At 39.0% G+C, this 20,750-nt stretch overlaps 1 protein-coding gene across 3 annotated transcripts in view; it reads left to right on the top strand.

Annotated features, from left to right (window-relative positions):
* Positions 1 to 72: 72 nt before the first annotated feature.
* The window catches only part of ndufaf2.L (NADH:ubiquinone oxidoreductase complex assembly factor 2 L homeolog), a 57,561-nt gene continuing 36,883 nt past the window's right edge, over positions 73 to 20,750 (top strand). Inside the window, exon 1 of one of the 3 annotated variants that reach the window (XM_041582129.1) lies at positions 73 to 259. In XM_041582129.1, the coding sequence (XP_041438063.1) occupies positions 145 to 259 (115 nt within the window). In that variant the 5' untranslated portion in view covers positions 73 to 144. 3 annotated transcript variants of the gene reach the window in all.

Raw genomic sequence — 20,750 nt, 5'->3', positions numbered from 1 at the left:
CACGTACTTCCGGAACCCAGAATGATCGGAAGTAGCGTATACAAGGAAGTGATATTGAACAGCCAATGGCTGCACGGGGGGAGTGGCTTATTGTCCCAGCTAACCTGACAGATTTCTCTTTAGTTGAGTGTGTAGGGCACCAAGATGGAGAAACTACGTTGTTTGCTGCAGAGAACTTTGGGCACAGTCCGGCACCACATGGGCACAGACCAGTTTGGCAATAAATACTATTTTGTCCCTCAGCAGAAAACATGGACAGGTAACAGTCAGTGCGGCTGCGTTTGTTGCTTCTGAAGCTTTTGTCGCGTCTGCATCTCACCATAACGTATTCCACTGATATTGTCCTACAACTCCCAGCATCTTCAGACACACACACAAGCCTGTTTACTTGTTTAGCTTTGAGGGTTACTGTGAGCCTCCTAACTTGTTAATAGAACTGAACAGGGTTGTAAGGTGCCATTTTCAAAACCAGCCCAACTTAGATACAAAAGCAGCCCCAAACTAGCCGAGAGGCACTTCAAAAGTAGCCCAAAAATAGCACAATATGTGCAGTGAAACAAAAGTCTAAAGAAACATGAATATGTGTGAAAATACGCTTTTTTCAAATTTTCACTGTTTTGCAATTGTTTCCATGAAGCAAAATGGGACAGATTGGCCCATCATCAGGGGTGTAACTACAGAGGGGGGTATAGGGGACCCATAAGGCGTAATACACATACAATCTCAAATATTGGTAAACCACTAGACGTTTTGGTGGCCAGCAGATTTTTGCCCCAAAATTGAGTCACTGGAAAATGTTAGAATGGGAAGGGAGAATGGGGTACAGATCCCAAAATCTGGTAACTCACAACTTCTTCCACATTGCATGCTGGGTATTGTAGTCTTACATTAAAGGAAAACTATACCCCCCCCCCAAACAATGTAGGTCTCTATAAAAAATTGCTTAAAACAGCTCATGTGTAAAACCCTGCTTCATGTAAATAAACCATTTTCATAATAATATACTTTTCTAGTAGAATGCGCCATTGGGTAATCATAAATAGAAAATTGCCATTTTAAAAAATAAGGGCCGCCCCCTGGGCTTATTTCATATTAGCAATTTTGCATTGACAGTGATGTTAGGTAATGATGAAGGCAACTGTGGTACCCGCATTATAAGGAGCAAAGTGGGGAGTGTTAATTTGTTAGACGTGAATACTATGTTCCCCTTGTGTCAATATTCCACCAAGCCCTGATTTTAAAGTGAAGCCCTTGTATCAAGCAACTGTTAGATTTTTTAAAAAAACGAAAAAAAAGTAGGGATGCACCGAATCCTCTATTTTAGATTCGGTAAGAATCCTTCGCGTAAGATTCGGCCGAATACCGATCAGAATCCTAATTTACATATGCAAATTAGGGGTGGGAAGGGGAAAACATTTTTTACTTCTTTGTTTTGTGACAAAAAGTCATGTGATTTCCCTCCCGCCCCTAATTTGCATATGCAGATTCGGTTCAGCTAGGCAGAAGGATTTGGCCGAATCCTGCTGAAAAAAGGCCAAATCCCGAACCGAATCCTGGATTCGGTGTATCCCTAAAAAAAAGGGATGGCTACTGCAGTCCCATTGAGACCTTGGATTTGTGAAAATGTCCAAAGCTGCTGGGAGTTGTAGATGAACAGCTGGAAAAAGTGCATTGGCACCAACCGTTTGCACTGGCTGCACCTTATTCTGCAACTGTCATATCGGTACATGGTGCAAGTACAGCAGAGTTCCTAACAGCCCAATCTCTTTAATGCATGAGGATTTGAAGCAAATTATCCTAATTCTGTGCCTTGTGATTGTAAATGCAATGTATCATATGAACAACTCCACCCACAATTCCAGGTGAGGGTTTTTGTCAGATTGTGTTTTGTGCGCTGCATACCGAAAACAATATAAACATAACTGTATTTCATTGTGAAGGTGGTCTGTTCCTTTAAACCTGGTTAAAAATAATCTTAATGTTTGTCCGGTTAAAACCATTGGCCAGACACAAACAGAAATATGCCTATATGCTATTTGTTTTTTTTGTCCTCTGATTTTAATGTATTTGCCCATTTGTGTCCAGAAGGGGGCAGCATTGGATCTCTTCTGCTCAGAAATGGGATGACTTGCTTACAGTACAATATTATTGTTACCATTAAGAGATGATGTCTGTAAGAATGAGCCTTCCATTTTCTGTGCATTTAGAAAAAAGTTTGATTTTGCAGTTTGTAGCAGAGGTCATATAACAAAATAAGTATGCAATATGTTGGCTCTATATAAATACATGTTAATAAGTAATTTAACGGAGTTGTTCAGAGTAATAAGAGACAATTTGCAATTGGTTTTCATTTTATTTGTGGTTTTTGAGTTATTTAGCTTTTTATTCGGCAGCTCTCTAGTTTTCAATTTCAGCAATCTGGTTGCTAGGGTCCAAATGACCCCAACAACCATGTATTGATTTGAATAAGAGACTGGAATATGAATAGGAGAGGACCTGAATATAAAGATAAGTAATAAAAAGTAGCAACAACAATAAATGTGTAGCTTTACATAGCATCTGTTTTTAGATGGGGTCAGTGAACCCCATCTAAAAGCTGGAAAGAAAAAGGCAAATAATTAAAAAAACTAAGAAACAAATATAATAAAAAATATATAATATAAAAATATAATGAAGACCAAATGAAAAGTTGGTCATTCTATAATAAACTAAAGATTAACTTGAAGTTAAATATCAGTGCTGTATTGTATTTTATTACAGTTATATTTGTGTTGCTTATAATCAAGATTGAAGCATATTGGGAATTGTGGTATAGCAGCAACTGGTAAAAGGAAATTCACTGGCACACAGGTAGTACTAGCAGGGTAAACCCTTGCTGTTTTATTCGATGAATAGCAGCATGCAACGTTTCGGGGTAACCCCCTTTATCAAGCATACAGACACATTATGCACATACCAATTTATAGTGTTAAAAGACAACGTGACCAATAGTGAGGGCGTGGTTAACAATAATTAATTAGATAATAATTCGTTAGAATACAATTAATCTAAACGAAAGTGCAATAGCCAATAAATACATATAATAAGATAAAATATCATAATAAGTGGAAACATTTTCATAAATACGGTTGTGTATAAATTCATTGTTGAAACAAGTGAATGTCAATAGGGTAAAAAATTGATTTAAAAAAATCGTTATGAAAAAGTCCAATAGAAAAAGTCCATATGGAAAATTATCCTTTAGAAAAATCCAAGGAAAAGTCCATTAGAAAAATCCAATAGGAAAAGGAACATCCTATAAAAAAATAGCTTTGATATAGAAGGAAAGGGTTTCTTTATTATACACATCCAGGAAAAAAGGTAAAAAATTATACAAAGTATCCAAAATCCAGGAAAGGAAGTATAGCAACCAAAAAAGTATCAAGGACAGAAGGCAACATTGAAATAGACACATTTTACAAGTAACAGAGACAATATTGGGAAAGCTAGATCACTATCTTACCCTAAATGAGGAGGGGTTCTGTCCCTGCTACAGCTCCAGCAACTGATTATCTAAAATAGAAAAAGGAAAAATTGTTATTGCAATTACAAAAAGCAGGCCATATTAAACTCTTCGTTTAACCCCTTAGGGTGACGTGTTTGTAGAACTCAGATCCAGAAACATTCCCTTTGCAATAATTGTTTTTTCCTATCCATTCCTAATTTAAAGTTAACTTTCTCCAAAATCTGCCATCTCAATTGCGACAATTGATGACCTTGTGTAAAAAAATGTGTTGCCAACAGAGTTTCAGATTTTGCTTTGTCCGATCTTTCATCAGACTTTTTGGAGAGGGTCTGCGAAATGGGGGGTAAGGGACGGTAAGTGCGGATGCTTGATTTGTGCTCATTAAGCCTCAATTTCATGGCCCGGCTGGTTTGACCAATATATAATAGCCCGCATGGGCACTTAATGCAATAGACAACATCTTTAGTGTCACGTAAAAAAACTTTGAATAGTGTGTTTAGTGCCCAAATGCGGGTGTGTGACGTAACTCCCTGGGATAATGGCGTTGCAGTGACTGCAATTCCTGCAAGGGAAAGTGCCAATGCTTTGAGTGCCCAAAAGATTACGTCTCCCTTTCATTGGACAAGCCTTACGTTTAATTAGTTCACCCACATTATGCCCTCTTCGATATGAGAAGAGGGGTGGAGTTTTAAACAATTGCCCAAATTTTTGGTCAGTACCCAAGATTTTCCAATGCTTCAATATTACATTGCGATAGAATTTGGAATTTGTGTCAAAAGAGGTTACAAACGGAATTCTCTGGGATTTAGCATTTTTCTCTTTAGCCTTCTTAATTAAAGTTGTTTCCCTAGGGATAATTTCCACCTCTTTCTGAGTGGATAAAAGGATGGATTTGTCGTAACCTCTCTCTACAAATTTATTTATCATTTTATGGGATTCCGACTGATACAGATCGGGTGTAGATGTGATGCGTTTCACACGCAATAACTGGCTACGTGGGAGGCCCTTAAATAACCCAGGAGGGTGAAAGCTCGTTGGTCTCAGTAAATTATTTCTATCGGTGGGTTTGCTATACACCGAGGTGACCAATGAGGATTCACTAACTTGTATCAACACATCTAGAAAATGTAGTTCAGATGGATGAGCCTCGAATGTAAACTTAATGGTAGCATGAACACTATTAAGATAAGCCACAAATTCATGTAAAGCATTAATGTCACCACGCCAAATGAAAAACGTATCATCGACATATCTCATGTAATCCTGGATGAAATGGTTATAGGAGCAATTGGAAAAAATGAAGGTTTTCTCAAAATTATCCATAAAGATGTTGGCATAGGCTGGTGCCATGTTGGCACCCATGGCACAGCCTTGCAGTTGTAAAAAATATTCATCCTGAAAACGAAAATAGTTTTTGACCAGAACCATCTCCAATAGTTGACAAATAAATGTAACTTTATGTGATGGTAAATCCGACTCAGTCAGGTACTTAAACATGCATTCGATTTTTTGGCGGGTTGCTTCAGTATCGTAATCAGTTTTATTCATGATCACAGTACCACCACCCTTGTCGGCCTTTGTAATGAAGATGTCAAGAGTTATTTTGCAATGATCTCAATGCCATGCGTTCAGCATGAGAAATATTTTGACGCAAACCGTACTGTTTTTTATTCATATTAGCATTATGCCTACTGACATCAACCATTACCATTGCCTCGAAGGTATCAATAGTGGGGTAGCTACCTGGAGGAATAAAGGTACTTTTTGAACCCAATTTGCTCTTTAATTGCTTAGAAAAAATATCCTTCTGGTCATATTCCTTACCAAAAAAATGGGCCTTAAGTTTGAGTGATCTCACAAATTTGAATAAATCAACTGCAAAAGAAAAAGGTGCAGCGGTATATGTGGGAACAAAATTAAGTCCCTTATCCAGTACAGATAATTCATTAGTCTCAAGTTTGTATGAAGATAAATTAATAACCGTGTTTACCTGCGGTAGTATCTCCCCGTTCGTGGTTTCGTTTGGGGCCTGTCTTCTGCGACCTCTCCTGGTCTTTCTTTGTCTTTTTTTAGCAGCAACTGGTACCCAACCCAAGATTAAGAAACAGTGCCCTAGTAATGTATTAGGGTATTGGTTATTTTGGGAAGAGAACATCCCTTCTCTGCATGTGTGCAATCATACTACATGTGGGTACGGGCTGTTAAGGTTTTTGGCCTTTTCACATTGTTTCTGTACTTGCCCCACACATATCATGTCTCTTGCTGATCCTCTCAGCATTTGTTTGTTGCCAATCACATACTCTAGAACTTATCTGAGCAAAAATTTGAACTTGATAGACATACAGTAAGGGGCAGATTTATCAAAGGTTGAGGTGAATTTTCGAATTAAAAAAAATTCAGATATCGAGCTATTTTTGTGTACCTCGACTAGGGAATACTCTTGTAAATTATATCCTTATAAACGGTGAGTTCTGATGTCATCAGTTATAAACGGTGACTTCTGATGTCATTTCTGTCACATGACTCACTGAAATTTGTGTATTTTAATAAATAAAGTACCCCCAGTTGCAATATATGAGGATATTAGAAGGCACCTTGGAGTTCCATGACGTGACCACAAAAAAATGATATAAAATCCAGGAAAATTTATTATGCATAATATATAGGTGGGACCACAAAACAACAATGTAAAATGAGGGGAAACTTAAAACCAGGGGATGTAAAATGGGGGTTCTATTGTAAATGAAAACCAATTGCAAATTGTCTCAGAATATCACTCTCTACATCATTCTAAAAAGTAACTCAAAGGTGAACAACCCCTAAAAATATGGGGCAATGTCCTATTGAAATATCACCAACCAACCTGGCTGCACAAAATCACAAAAGACCTATAAAACGTACAACAGGTGCTCAATGGCTTAACAGAGGACAAGTGTAACAACGAAAAAAATAGATTTAGCATCTTATAGATATACAGTAGTAAATATGTAAATATTATTTGCAGTAGTTCCTAATATGAAATCACATTCTATTGAGGGGTTTGTGATGAGATGTGTAGGATGAAAAAGGATGAGGATCTCTCAACAGGAGAGAGATATGTTCAGAAGGAAAACAGAGAACTGTTTTGATTCTCTTCTCAAAATCAGAATCCTCAAACGACCTTTCTCATCTCTTTCCTAAACAGAGTAACACCGGAACTCTTCTCTGTTTTCCTTCTGAACGTATCTCTTGCCGGCTGGAACTGACCAGCAGGTGGCGCCACTGACATAGAATGCATTATATTGTCAGAATAAAAAACTAACAATGTAATAAACTGAAACTTAAAAAAAAAAATAATATAAATGGCAAAACTGCTCTATAAAGCACCCTGAGCAAATTTACATTTATCTTTTTTTTTCCAGGTTTACCTATCCTTTAAGGTGCAAACGAGGTTTTACAATGACAGCTGTAAATGTGTGGCATTCTCTTCCTAAAGTGTTTCAACAGGCTGATAGTTTACAAAAATGGGGCAGATGTCTTTTTAGCAAGGCAGAAAATGTAAGGCTAATGATTAATTGTCTTAATACAATAGATGGGGGAATCGGGCTTCCTCCTAGATGTTAGCCATGTTATACTTGACAAAAGATTGAATTTGATGGAAATGTCTGTTTTTTCAACTGCTGTTTAAATGACTGTGGATGCGTCTGAGGTTTGTGGACCTTTGTTGTTTTTTTGACTTGACTGATGACAAAATGTATTGTCTTTTTTTTGGGACCATCTAACGTCGTCTTCTGCCATTGTACATTTCTATAACAAGTCATTAATGTGTAACTGATTATAGCACAGAAGCAAAAAATTCACTCTTTAAATGCAACTTCTGTTATATTGGGCATGCAAGGAAAAACACCCATACCCATCAGTATTCTAAGTCCAACACAGCAGATTTTGTGCTACATAAGGAATAAAACAGAATATAACATACACACACAGTGCTTGCATTAATGACTGAGCAGTGTTTGTGTTATGGAGGAGCTGTCGGATTTGACTGTGTCCTGTCACTTCTAGTGTATTTGTCTCTTTGTTTGGGAGGCTGTCTCTTGCGTCATTTTTCTAAAATCATGCTGTACAACTATTTATAAATATAATTACTTTTACTAAAAATATGGCAGCCTGGTACAAGTATGGGACCTGTTATCCAGAATGCTCGGGGCCTGGTGTTTTCCAGATAACAGATCTTTCTGTAATTTTTATCTTCATACCTTAAATCTTCTAGAAAATCTTGTAAACTTAAAATAAACCCAATAGGCTGATTTTGCCTTCAATCCGGATTTATATCGTAGTTTGGAACAAGTACAAGGTACTGTTTTATTATTACAGAGAAAAAGGAAATAATTTTTAAAAATTTGGATTATTTGGATAAAATGAAGTCTATTGGAGATGATTCGTAGAAAACAGTGTGAGCGCACACGCTGGCCTTCCTTATTCGATTGCCTGGTGCACAATCCTCTGGGGAGACGGCACTCCCTCGATTTCCAATGTAAAGCAAAGAAAGGAGGAATCGGCACACAGGAACAAATTGCAATGTTGGGTAAACCCCTAAGTGTTTATTGTGTCATAAGATGCACAACGTTTCGGGGGCACGCCCCTTCGTCAGGTGACGAAGGGGCGTGCCCCTGAAACGTTGTGCATCTTATGACACAATAAACACTTAGGGGTTTACCCCACATTGCAATTTGTTCCTGTGTGCCGATTCCTCCTTTCTTTGCTGTCTATTGGAGATGACCCTTCCATAATTCAGAGCTTTCTGGATAACGGGTTTCCAGATAACGGATCCCATACCTGAATAATATTCTTGCTTGCCTATAATATATGCACCTGCAGTTTTATTTGACCGTTTATTTTCCACAATAATACTGTGTTCTTTGCCATTTTGGGCAGCAGGTTTTCTATAAAAAAAATTAAAAAAAAGGACTATAGATTTATCTTTGGAGGCAAGGTATAAACCCACTGTGCAGAAGTGCAATCCCAACTACTTCCAGGTTGGCTGTTGACCTCATACATACTTCAGATCAGGCCATCAATTTGCTCCTAGATTTTCCTTTGGCAAGTTTTGGCACAATGAAGAACACTCTTTGGCCAAATCACTTTTTAGGGTGGCTCTGACATGGATCAGTAATCATACAGTTTAGCTGGAAACTAGCAGAATTGTATAAAAAATTAACCATTGTGACAAGCTTAACTGCATTAGAACAAAGTTACTTGTATGGATCGCCAAGGTGATGCTTCAAATATAATAAATGTTATGGGCCTTGGCATATTCATGGCGTAGATCAGTGATCCCCAACTAGTAGCTCGCGAGCAACATGTTGCTCTCCAACCTCTTGGATTTTGCTCTGTGTCCTCAAAGCAAGTGCTTATTTTTAAATTCTAGGCTTGAAGGCAAGTTTTAATTGCATAAAACAAAGTATAGTGCCAAGTAGAGCATCTTGTAGACTGTCCGTCCACATAAGGGGTAGCCAATAGCCAATCACAGCCCTTATTTGGCACCCCAAGAGACTTTTCCATGCTTGTGTTGCTCCCCAGCTCTTTTCACATTTGAATTTGGCTCACAGGTAAAAAAAGGTTGGGGCCCCCTGGTGTAGATGATACATCTTAGGTGACCCTGCCAAATTGCTTTCCTCATTTGTGTCACATAGATAGAAATAGGAAATAAAGCAATGCATTTTATAATAAATGCTTTTGTTTTAAGTGTATTTACATTTACAGATAAAGATATAAATAAGTAGGAAAGCAGCAAGCTGGGAGAGATTCCTTACCCTAGAAGCTTATCTATAAAATGAGATAAATGGTATAAAAGCAAAATGGTGAGTCCTAAATTGGAGCTGCAAGCAAGCCCACCAGCTTCTGTGTATAGCAAAATGGAATGTAACAGCCCTTCTCATTGTGCAGAATACAATGCTAGGCATTCTACTGTGTCAGGAGAGATCCACATCATTCATACTTATTAGCATAACAGCAGGGAGGGACAAGAAAATTCCTATTTAACCAAATTAAACAGGCATTCCATTTATTTTAGTGGCAGACAGTTTTTCCTTTAATGAAAACTGTGACTAAAAGCATCTCTGTTCTTACCCCCGCCCCCCCACCGTGTTTTCATGTAATGTTTATTTATCTTATTTGGTTTTTCCTCCCACATATAATTTTTGTCATTAAAATGGGAAGTGTTCCATGTTGGCATGTCTTTTCAAGACATTGTGCTGCCAGTTATAGACAATACAATGGAGTATCTTGGAACGTGCACACTGGCTTCTCTTAATATGTCACATACAAATTAGATATATAAAGACATAGAAATGGGATTTACAGAAAGACAAATACTATTTAAATGAAAGGAGAAGGAAATATAAAACCGCTAGTTGGGGTCAATTTGTTAGACATTGTACAGTTTTTTTCAATTATCTTTACATGTACAGTGATGGACCTGTAGAAGTACTGTAGATATTGGTCAGTTTGGGGACTGGCCAGGTTTGAAAATTGTATCTGCTGATGCACCATCCTAGGGTTACCTCCTTTTCTGGAAAAAAATACCGGCCTTCCTATATCTTTTTTCTCTATTAATAACATTGGGATCAGCCATCATTTTAACCCGCCAGGCCGGTAAAATACCATGTGGGCAAGGAGCATGAGCAGATGCGAAAGCGAAGAGAGAGTGCAGCTTCTTTATATAATAATTAGGGTGATAGAAAAGTGCCAATTCTGTGTGTGTGTCCCTTCCTGTACCTGCTCTGTCCGTTCTGCCCATGGGAGAGAAGACCAGCCCATGTATGGCCTTAATTGCAAACTTCCTATCATGGACAGGCTGTGAGAATACCTGGTGGTCTGCTTCCTCGCTCTCACCACTTCTGGTTTTTAATGCAAGCGCTGTGTCTGACATCATCTCGTTCAGAGTGAAATTCAAATATTTAAAGGGCCCACAGCCAATAGTTCCTTGCGCAAATTAGGTCTATTTCTGGTGCTATTTCAAGTCTGTCTAAGCTGTTCCTGAACTTGCCTGTCCCTGATCGTTTCTAGTCTGCTGCCTGTCCTGACCTTTGCCTGTTTACTGACCATTCTCTTGGATCCTGTTCTGTACTGTGATACTGTTGGTTTTGACCCAGCTTGTGACCTTCACTATGCTCTTGTCTCCCAATTGTTGACTCAGCCAGTCCCATGAACATGCTCCTTGTTCCCCATTCTTTCTGTAAGAGTTTAGTTCCCTTGCCTGCCCAGAACTCTCTTCCTGGTACTCTCACTATAAGAACTGGCGGCATCTGGGTAGCAGAGGGCTCCTCCCGAAACGAAAGTCGATTGTTATAAGCAGAAGTGGTAGCCAAAGCCGGGACCTTGCACTTTGTTTTGGGATACCATATGTAACACTGGCACTCCCCTTCTTTATAAACTCACCACGGTGCATTTTGTCAGAACACACTAGCATCATGCTTTTTAGGGCTCCCAAGTATACTTGGGCCAATTCAAGCTGAGCGCACATGCAGTACAGAAAAAAGTACTGCATTGCTCATGTGTCCCTCTAGAGTGGTTTATATGGAATGGTTGAAGAATAAGTTTCCATACCGCCCCTCATACAGCCAACAAGAAATAAGACTCAGGCCAACAAAGCTTAATTTGATAATGGGGACATCCTTCACTGTTGCACATATATACTATACAAGAGTAGTACAACTTTATTACAGTATATTAGTACAACCATGTATAGGATATATCACCTGCTGAAGTGCAGAGAATAATGCCTTTGATTATCCCCCTGATCTTATGTATGGTGTGTCTATTTAGTTTTACATATCCAATGACTGCAGTAAACGGCTGATTGGGTATGGGATACTGCGGAACTGTATGGATGCTCATCTGTATGAGAAGCACTTGGGATACTGTTGACTATTTCTAAAGCCTTAGGCACACAAAGCATCTTTATAGCTCAAAGATTTGTCTACAGTGGAAATACTTTGAATAAGGGACCCTTTAAATTTATCACATGGTGTATTAGCAGGTGTACTAGCAAAGGGACAATAAGTTTGTCTACTAGTAATTTTATCAAGAGCACAGCTTGGTGATTGATAGTGATATAATAGGCAGACAAGATACTAGCATATACTTTAAATACTTTTTTTTAACCTTGGATATAATCAATCATTATGTCAGTCTCAATTAAGTTTTATTGCTTGCGAGCAATGGTTTTCCTTAGTGGCGTAGGCCAAGCCATCTTCTCCTGACCTTCTGCATCACTGTGTGCCCTGCAACCTCTCCCGCATCTGATCTCAGCCACGTAGGAATGCAATACTTGTGAATATTGGCAGGTTTTTGGCTGAGCGAGAGGACGGTGCCGCAGTGGAAAAATTCTGTGGGGTGACCTTCATCAGATATTTTACCTTCTCGCGCTTGGATTGACATGTAGGATAGTCAGCAGATTTGCAGAGACAAAGATACTTTTGCCTAAACAGTGCTTAATTAGAGAAAGTTCTTGGCTAGAGGAATTCTGTTCCATGGAGATGGGTGCAGAGAACGTTTGCTTATAGGGAAAATATAGAAGTAGCCGTTTTTTTATATGCAGAATATATGGCACAGAGTATTATATAGAGGACTTCCCTTCTAAACATTTAGGGGGTTATTTATTAGAGTCCAAATGCCAAAAACCCTGAAAAAAAATTTTTTGTTACTTTAAAATCAGAATTTTTAGTGGCTAAAAAAACCTTGATTTTTGGGAATCCGAAAATCTGGCAACTCAGAATTGCCGAGGTTGCATATAAGTCAATGGGAGAAGTCTAGAAGATATCTTGTTCTGCACTGGGTTTCATGCAATAATCCAAAGTTTTCTGGGTTTTTGTGTGGAAAATCTGAAAAATTTGTACGATCCAAATTTTCGGGAAGCTAAAGTATGAAAGTGTTATGAAATATTTCATAGTGATTCAGATTTGAAGCCATGGATTTCTGTCTTGGAGTCAAGACTTTGTGGCTAGAGAAGCACGGTGGCTTAGTGGAAGGTATTACTACCTTGCAATGACGGTTCAACTCCAGCTGGGGAACTATCTGCAAGATTTACCTATACTAGATATATCTGCAAGGAGTTTGTTGTTTTACCCCTATCTGTGTGGGTTTGCTCCAGTCACTACAGTCTCCCTCCCCTCATGGTAAAATGTTGCCAATATATCCAGTACAAATCAGTAGTTACAACTTTTTCTAACTATGGAAGATGGATCTGATCTCATCACACGGAATAAATGGACCTATTATCATAGAGGCCTTAAAGGGGAAGGAAACCTAGTCGGCGCAAACCCGTTTGTTGCCCACCCTCCCTCCTCCCCCCTGGCCTACCTGTCCTGCTGGGCAAATGCCCCTAACTTGTTACTTACCCTTCTGCGCAGGTCCAGTCCAGGGACTTCACCGACGACATCTTCTTCCACGCGATCTTCTTCCTGCTGTGAACGGCGCATGCGCAGTAGGATCATTTCACCGGTACGATCTACTGCGCATGCGTGTGACTTTTAGCGCATGCTCAGTAGATCCGTACCGGCGAAATGATCCTACTGCGCATGCGCCAAAACGCCGTTCACAGCAGGAATAAGATTGCGTGGAAGAAGATGTCGTCGGTGAACTCCCTGGACTGGACCTGCGCAGAAGGGTAAGTAACAAGTTAGGGGCATTTGCCCAGTGGGACAGGTAGGCCAGGGGGGAGGAGGGAGGGTGGGCAACAAACTGGAAGGGGGGTAGGGGGTTTGCGTCGACTAGGTTTCCTTCCCCTTTAAGGATGATGCAGTGATATTGGTTAGGTCAGATCAATAACAAGAAAAGTGCTCCAGTTCTGCCCTACAGAGTTGCATGGAAATCAAAAATACTTGATTTATTTGCAAGATTGCATTGATGCAAAGTCACAACTAGGTGCATTGAAACATATAGCGGGCAGCAGGTGGCCAAACAAAGATGTGCAAGAAGTCTTCTATATTTTATTTTGTAGGCAATTCTGCAGGACCTGCACTCCAGTTGATTTGAAGCAATAATATTTGGGCCAGAAAATACTCCTAGCAGAAACTATGCTAGCCGCACTGGCAGTGAGCTTCTGGTGCACAACCCCGGAAAGTCCCCTGGCTCGCTCATTAGAGCATGTTTGTGACTTAAAAGGGTGGTTCACCTTTAAGTTAAAGTTTAGTATGTTATAGAATGGTGACTTTTCAATTAGACTTCATATTTTCGTTCTTATAGTTTTTAAGTTATTTGCCTTTTTCTTCTGACTCCAGATTTCAGTTGGGGGGGTCACAGATTCCATCTTCAAAAGAAATGCTCTATAATGCTGCAAATGTATTGTTATTGCTTTTTTTTATTACTCTTTCTATTCAGGCCTCTCCTATTCATATTCCAGTCTCTTATTCAAATCAGTGCATGGCTGCTAGGGTAATTTCGACCCTAGCTACCAGTTGCAATTGCAAACTGGAAAGCTGCTGAATAAAAAGCGAAATAACTCAAAAGCCACAAATAATAAAAAATGAAAACCCATTGCAAATTGTCTCAAAATATCACTGTCGATATCATACTAAAAGTTAATTTAAAGGTAAATCACTATTTTAAGATTGGGGGATTCCAACTGCAATCCTGCATCACGTGCATGCTCTTTATGAGTGAGCTGGGATGCTCCTCTTTATTTGAATGCTTAGAATCTCAACATGGCCACCCAAACTGAGAGCTCCCTCCTGGTGCAGGCATCATAGTACTTGTTAGGAGCATTTACTGACCCAAATAGTATTATTTCCTGCAGTCGGAGTGAGGGCTCGATTAGGCCACACCTCCAGTGGTGGAAACGATTTTACTATAATTAGTTGCCCTTTAAGAAACAGAGACTTACAGTAACTATCAAATTTGGGGTTATTCATATGCTGAGCTGCAACCAGAAATCATCCAAGATAGATGGAGGTGTTGCACAGTCTTTGTATATAGTGAATTTCAGTCATCTGCTGATTGTATTTAGTACATTTTATAAACCCATTCCCTCTGTTCCACGTTTGTTTAGCTGGTAATTAAACGTCACCCGTAATCAACACAACGTCTTGCTTCTTTGCGGTACATGATACACGAGGGGGAGGAACAAGCCAGGCTCTAATTTAGGGGATTGTCACAGAGTAACCCTTTTCAAAAGTATTCCGTGGATAACGAGGAAAAATGGCTCGCCTCGACTTGATAGACAGGGTGTCGAGCTCCGCACTATTTTCCCGCAGCTGAAATTCAAACGTGAGGAAATTGCATGAAATTTACAATTCAATGCGTGTTTCGTCGAGGAAGAAATCCATGGATTGTTTTGACACTCGGTTAGAAATCTCGCATGAAGATGGACGTCTCATGAAATTTGCAGCTGCTGATTGAATTTAGATTTCCATAAAGGCCATCAACAATAGCAGCCTTAGGGCAGAGCGAAAATATGACAAAAACCGTGAGGCTAGCAGATTTCTTTCCCCGGCCTTATAGTTGCAAATTATTTTTAATAAGGGCTTGGGTTGGTCAAAAAATCGCTGGAATGGAGGCAGTCAAAGCAGAAATCAGTTTTCTTTTAATTGATTTTAACTGAAAATGTGACATCTAAATAGGTCCTGTGTTACATCTCTGAGGCAAAGGCCTGTCCATTGTAACACGGGCCACACTCCAGCCGTTTATATACCGAGTATCTATACAATTTCATCTCTTATAGTTTAGAGCCTAAAATACATGTGGCAATTTTTTATTTTTAGTAATTGTAACAATTTAGCTCAAAATTGTATGTATACAGATGGAAAAACAAATGGAAAAAGGGCAACAGCTCCTGATATATTGATATATTTTCTCATACCCCACCCCAAAACCTCATAGAAAAAAATACAACTTATAAATGTAAGTTAAATCAACTTTTCAGTTAGGCCTGGACCCGGTACAACAGTACCCCCTGTGCCCCCGTGATGGCTGCCCTGGCCCTAGCAACCATGCATTGTTATGAATAAGAGACTGGAATATGAATAGGAGAGGCCTGAATAGAAAGTTCACTAATAAAAAGTAGCAATAAAAATACATCTGTAGCCTTACAGAACATTTGTTTTTAGATGGGGTCGGTGACCCCATTTTAAAGCTGGAAAGAGCAAGGCAAATAATTCAAAAAACTTTAAAAAAGAAAAATGAATGCCAAATGAAATTTGCTTAGAAATAGCCATTCTATAACATACTAAAAGTTAACTCAAAGGTGAACCACCCCTTTAAGAGTCAGTGCCTGGAAACAGGCATAATAAATACAAGTATAGGACCTGTTATCCAGAATGCTTGGGACCTAGAGGTTTCCAGATAACTGATCTTTCTGTAGTTTGGATCTCCATACCTTTAGTGTACTAAAAAATCATTCAAACGTTAAATAAACCCAATAGGATTTTGTTTGCCTCCAGTAAGGATTAATGGTTTGATCTTATTATATAAATTCCAGGTATGGGATCTGTTATCCGGAAACCAGCTATCCAGAAAGCTCCTAATTATGGAATGGCCACCTCCCTTAGACTAATGTAAGGAAAAAAGGCCTGGCACACGAGGCAAATTAAACCGGGGGCCTACCCCTGGTATGTTTATTGCGTCAAACAACGTTTCGGAGGGCGTTCCCCCTTCGTCAGGTGTGACCCCGGTTTAATTTGCCTCGTGTGCCAGGCCTTTTTTCCTTGCATTGGTCCATTGGGAGTGCCGTCTCCCTTAGGTCTTGGGCACCAGCGTTAATTTAAGAAGGGCCTGAGTGTGCGCGTGGTTTCTGTGCACCTCCCTTAGACTCAAATTTTATCCAAATAATCTAAATTTTTATAAATGTAATAATAAAACAGTACCTCGTACCTGATCCAAACTAAGATATAGTTAATCCTTATTGGAAGCAAAACCAGCCTATTGGGTTTATTTAATGTTTAAATGATTTTATAGTAGACGTAAGGGTATGAAGATCCAAAGTACGGAAAGATCCGTGCAGAGTGTGATCTCACCGTGATAATATGTTGTTAATGAGTTATTTCTAAGGCCTCAAGCTCCATCTGAATAATAGCACTCCTTTACTGACTGACCCCTTTCCTCACTGGCACATGCACTATTCATTTGGGGACAATTACCAATTGTAAACCCTTGTATCTGACTTACATTGGGTGCAATTATGTTGGAATTCTGGGAAAGGGTGTTATGGGCAAAAACATGTTACCTTGCAGTCTTTTCACTTAGCCCTCCTTTAGTTAAAAAAAAAACCCCCTCTTTTCCTTTGGTTTGCTATATACAGCCTTCTCCTATTGGCGAAATATGCTGGCATTTTATAAGGATTTATGTATAATAATAAAAATAATAGCAACATATTTCAACAAGACCCTTGCTCATCTGTTCCTTGATTATATTTGTATGTTCCTAGTTTGTCCAGTAGGTGGCTTTACAGGAATGAAAAACGTATTTGTGTGTCTGTTAATTTTACTTGCATGCAGAGATGTCTTTGGGTTGGAGTTGTAAGAAAGGGGGTGACTGTCCTAGCCCTCAAAAATATCTGGCTGCTTGTATTAGATTTGTTCCATGTACAGCCTTACAGCCGAACACTTTCGAGCAAATTCCCTAACCAGCGAAAATGTGCCATGACGGCTTTACACACATCGATACACTTTGCCAGTCGAAAATTTGCTCAGACAACGCTAATTGCTAAGTTGCATCCAGGGCGCCTAATGCTGGCGAATTTTCGCTAGCGTTACATCGGCAATCAAAGCGAAGATGCGCTAGCATTCAAATATGCCTAGCGCAACTTCGTTAGAGGTCTTCACTCGGGCTAGTTTGCATACGGCGGGAGATTATAACGTTTAATGGACGTGTATGTTGCAGCAAATACATTACATTACACAAGCCCAGGGAACCTTAATAAATAAATAAAATAGAGTTGTTATAATGCCCTACACATGAGCCCACTGTATAGTTTATGTTCGAAAATGTAGGGGGGAACCCAGTTACCCAAAAAACATTTTTAAGGAGTTTTGCAGCCTATCACGCTGAAAACTCAGTTTTTGGGACTTAGAAAATTTTTCCACTAAAAATATGATGTAAGTAACAGAAGAATGAGGAAGATATATGCACTCCAATCCCTGGGCTGAGGTGGTGAAAGAAGTAACGTTCAGTAAAATCCGCATCTTAGTGAATTTGCGAAGTAACATCCATTCGCCAGAGCGAAAATTTGCCTGGCGATAGAGTGGGAATGATCGCTAGCGTCTGTCTTAGTCGCTAGCGAAGTTACGCCTGCACCCGTTACTAAATCGATGAAGTGCCTGAATGAGGAGCCAGCTTTAGTCACTTCGCCCTTTAGCAAATCTAAAGGAGGCAATGGGAGTTGGACAGAAGCTAAAGGCCTGGGAAAGGCAAGTGCAGGTTGATTATTTGTGATAAATATTAATATCTATGTTTCCTGCTATCAAAGGGATCAGAAGGTGTTTATGTGAATGGAACGAATGCCATGTTATTATGTAAAATATAAAGTAGTATTGTAATGTATTGTAAATAATGTATGTTACACAATAGGAATGCACCAAATACAGGATCATACAAAAATGTAATGTATAAAGGATGGAGTGACTGGATGTCTAACATAATGGCCAGAACATTACTTCCTGCTTGGTTTCTACTGATTGGTTACCAGGCAGTAACCAACCAGAGACTTGAGAGGGGCCACATGGGTCATAACTGTTGCTTTTGAATCTGACCTCTTATAGTCACGACTAACTCAGAGTTAGAGAGCTGAAAAGCAGGAAGTAGTGTTCTGGCTATTATGTTACACGTCCAGTCACTCTAGTCTTTATACATTACATTTTTGCCTAACTTACTATATTAGAAACATTTTTTTATTTTGCACAGCCTATCTATTTACCCAGTTTTTATTTTTACACTGAACTGCTCCTTTAAGGCAGCTGAAGATTAGTAGACTAACACAATAATGTAGGTACACAAGCAACACACCTTGTGATGCAAGTTACAGGAGCAATTTGGGGCAGTGCTGACCTTTATGCAAGTAACCCACTATTATAATATTATCCAATATCATGCAAGTGATAAACAGGAGCCCTTGTATAAGACTGATGATTGGTTTTTTTAGACAGGGACTTATATTCTTCAATGAAACCAATATAACAAGGGCACTGTGCACTTTTATAGGTATAGGTGCAGTGGGTTATAGGAGCAGTGTAACCTATTCATATTCAGTGTAAGGTAAGCAGCAGTGAGCCCTTGCATAGACTTGGGGTACAGGAGAGCACCCCTACACACTGATATTGCAATAGAAATGTAACTACACAACAGTTCACATCTGTTTGTCACCTTACCATCTTTCATTGTACTGCCAACACCTGGCATCCAAGTGGCAAAGGTTTGACATCTACGCGCCAACCGTAACCCATAAATCTCCTGACAGACAGAAGCGAGGGACAAGCGCTGCTTTGGGAAGCTCTGTAGGGTCCCGGCTAAGGAGATGCTACATATTCCATTGTTTCATGTTCTAAGCAAACGCCTAGCCTTTTTTTTTTTTTTCATGACATTGTAAAGTCACCTATTTAAATCAGTCTGGTACATCTCAGAGTTACTGTCGCACTGGGTTATGTTAATTAATTGAAGCTTGCTACAGCTCTATCTTTATTCTCATTCTGAATTTGCACTTCATGCATTAGCTGTCACTTTCCCTTTTTCCAGTTTGAGCAGGGCTGCCTCTGACTTCACTTAACAATATGTTCTCTAATAAAAAGTACAATTCGCTGTCACCTCCCTATGCTGCTAGTATATGGCATGCTCCTTAAAGGGGTGGTTCACCTTTACAGTAACTTTTATTATGTTATAGAACAACCAATTCTAAGCAACTTTTCAATTGGTTTTCATTATTTATTTTTTATAGTTTTATAGTTATGTCTTTTTCTTCAGATTCTTTGCAGCTTTCAAATGGGCGTCGCTGTCCACTTCTAAAAAAAACAAATGCTCTGTAAGGCTACAAATATTTTGTTATTGCTTCTTTTTCTTGCTGAGTCTTCTATATAGACTCTCTCCTATTCATATTCCAGTCTCTTATTCAATCAATGCATGGTTGCTAGGGTAATTTGGGCCCTAGTTACCAGATTGCTTAAAATGCAAATTGAAGAGCTGCTGAATAAAAAGCTAAATAACTCAAAAACCTTCAATAATAAAAAATTAAAACAAATTGCAAATTATCCCCGAATATCACTCTCTACGCCCATTCACTAAACTCGAGTGAAGGAATAGAGGAAAAATAGTTAGCATTTCGAATGTTTTTTTTGGCTACTTCGACCATCGAATTGGCTACTTCGACTACAACCTTCGACTTCGAATCAAACGATTCGAACTAAAAATCGTTCGAATATTCGAGCATTTGATAATCTAAGTACTGTCTCTTTAAAAAAACCTTCGACCCACTAGTTCGCCACCTAAAACCTACCGAGGCCAATGTTAGCCTATGGGGAAGGTCCCCATAGGCTTTACAAGGTTTTTCTGATCGAAGGATAATCCTTCGATCGATGGACTAAAATCCTTCGAATCGTTTGATTCAAAGGATTTAATCGATCGAATGATTATTCCTTCGATTGTGCTAAATCTTTCGATAATCGAAGTCGAAGGATTTCAAATCGCAGTCGAATATCGAGGGTTAATTAACCCTCGATATTCGACCCTAGGTAAATGTGCCCCTAAAAGTTATCTCCAAGGTGAAAAACCCCTTTAAAGGAGAATTCAACCCTTTTACAAGAAAACCCATACCCCCCACCCCACGTAAAAATTTGAGTTTTAATTTTTATAAGGATATTATAAATTACAGAGGAGTTCCATGACCATATAAAAGGACGAAGCCGAAGGCTGACTGTTTTTATACGGTTCATGGAATTCCAAGGTGACGTTTTATATCCTTGTATTTTGCAATAGGGCGAACTTTATTTATTATAATACACAAGTTTCAGTGAGTCATGTGACAGAAATGACATCACTAAGCTCCCATTATGAACGATGACATCGCTAAGCACCGTTTATAAGAATATACAGTAATTTACAGGATATTCATGGCTCTTGTGTATTAATAAAAAAAAATAACTAAAAGAAAATGAAGTTATGATGTGACACAGGAAAAACTCCCTTTTGTTTGACAATCCGTTAGAGAAAATACACCTTATTGATCACCTTCCTCTTGTTACTCTGTCTTAACACCTATCACCTATTCTTTCATAACCAC

The sequence above is a fragment of the Xenopus laevis genome, chromosome 1L (genome assembly GCF_017654675.1).
Source record: "Xenopus laevis strain J_2021 chromosome 1L, Xenopus_laevis_v10.1, whole genome shotgun sequence".
Lineage (NCBI taxonomy): Eukaryota > Metazoa > Chordata > Amphibia > Anura > Pipidae > Xenopus > Xenopus laevis.
The sequence above is the reverse complement of the archived record's forward strand: the minus strand, read 5'-3'. Positions and strand labels throughout refer to the sequence as shown.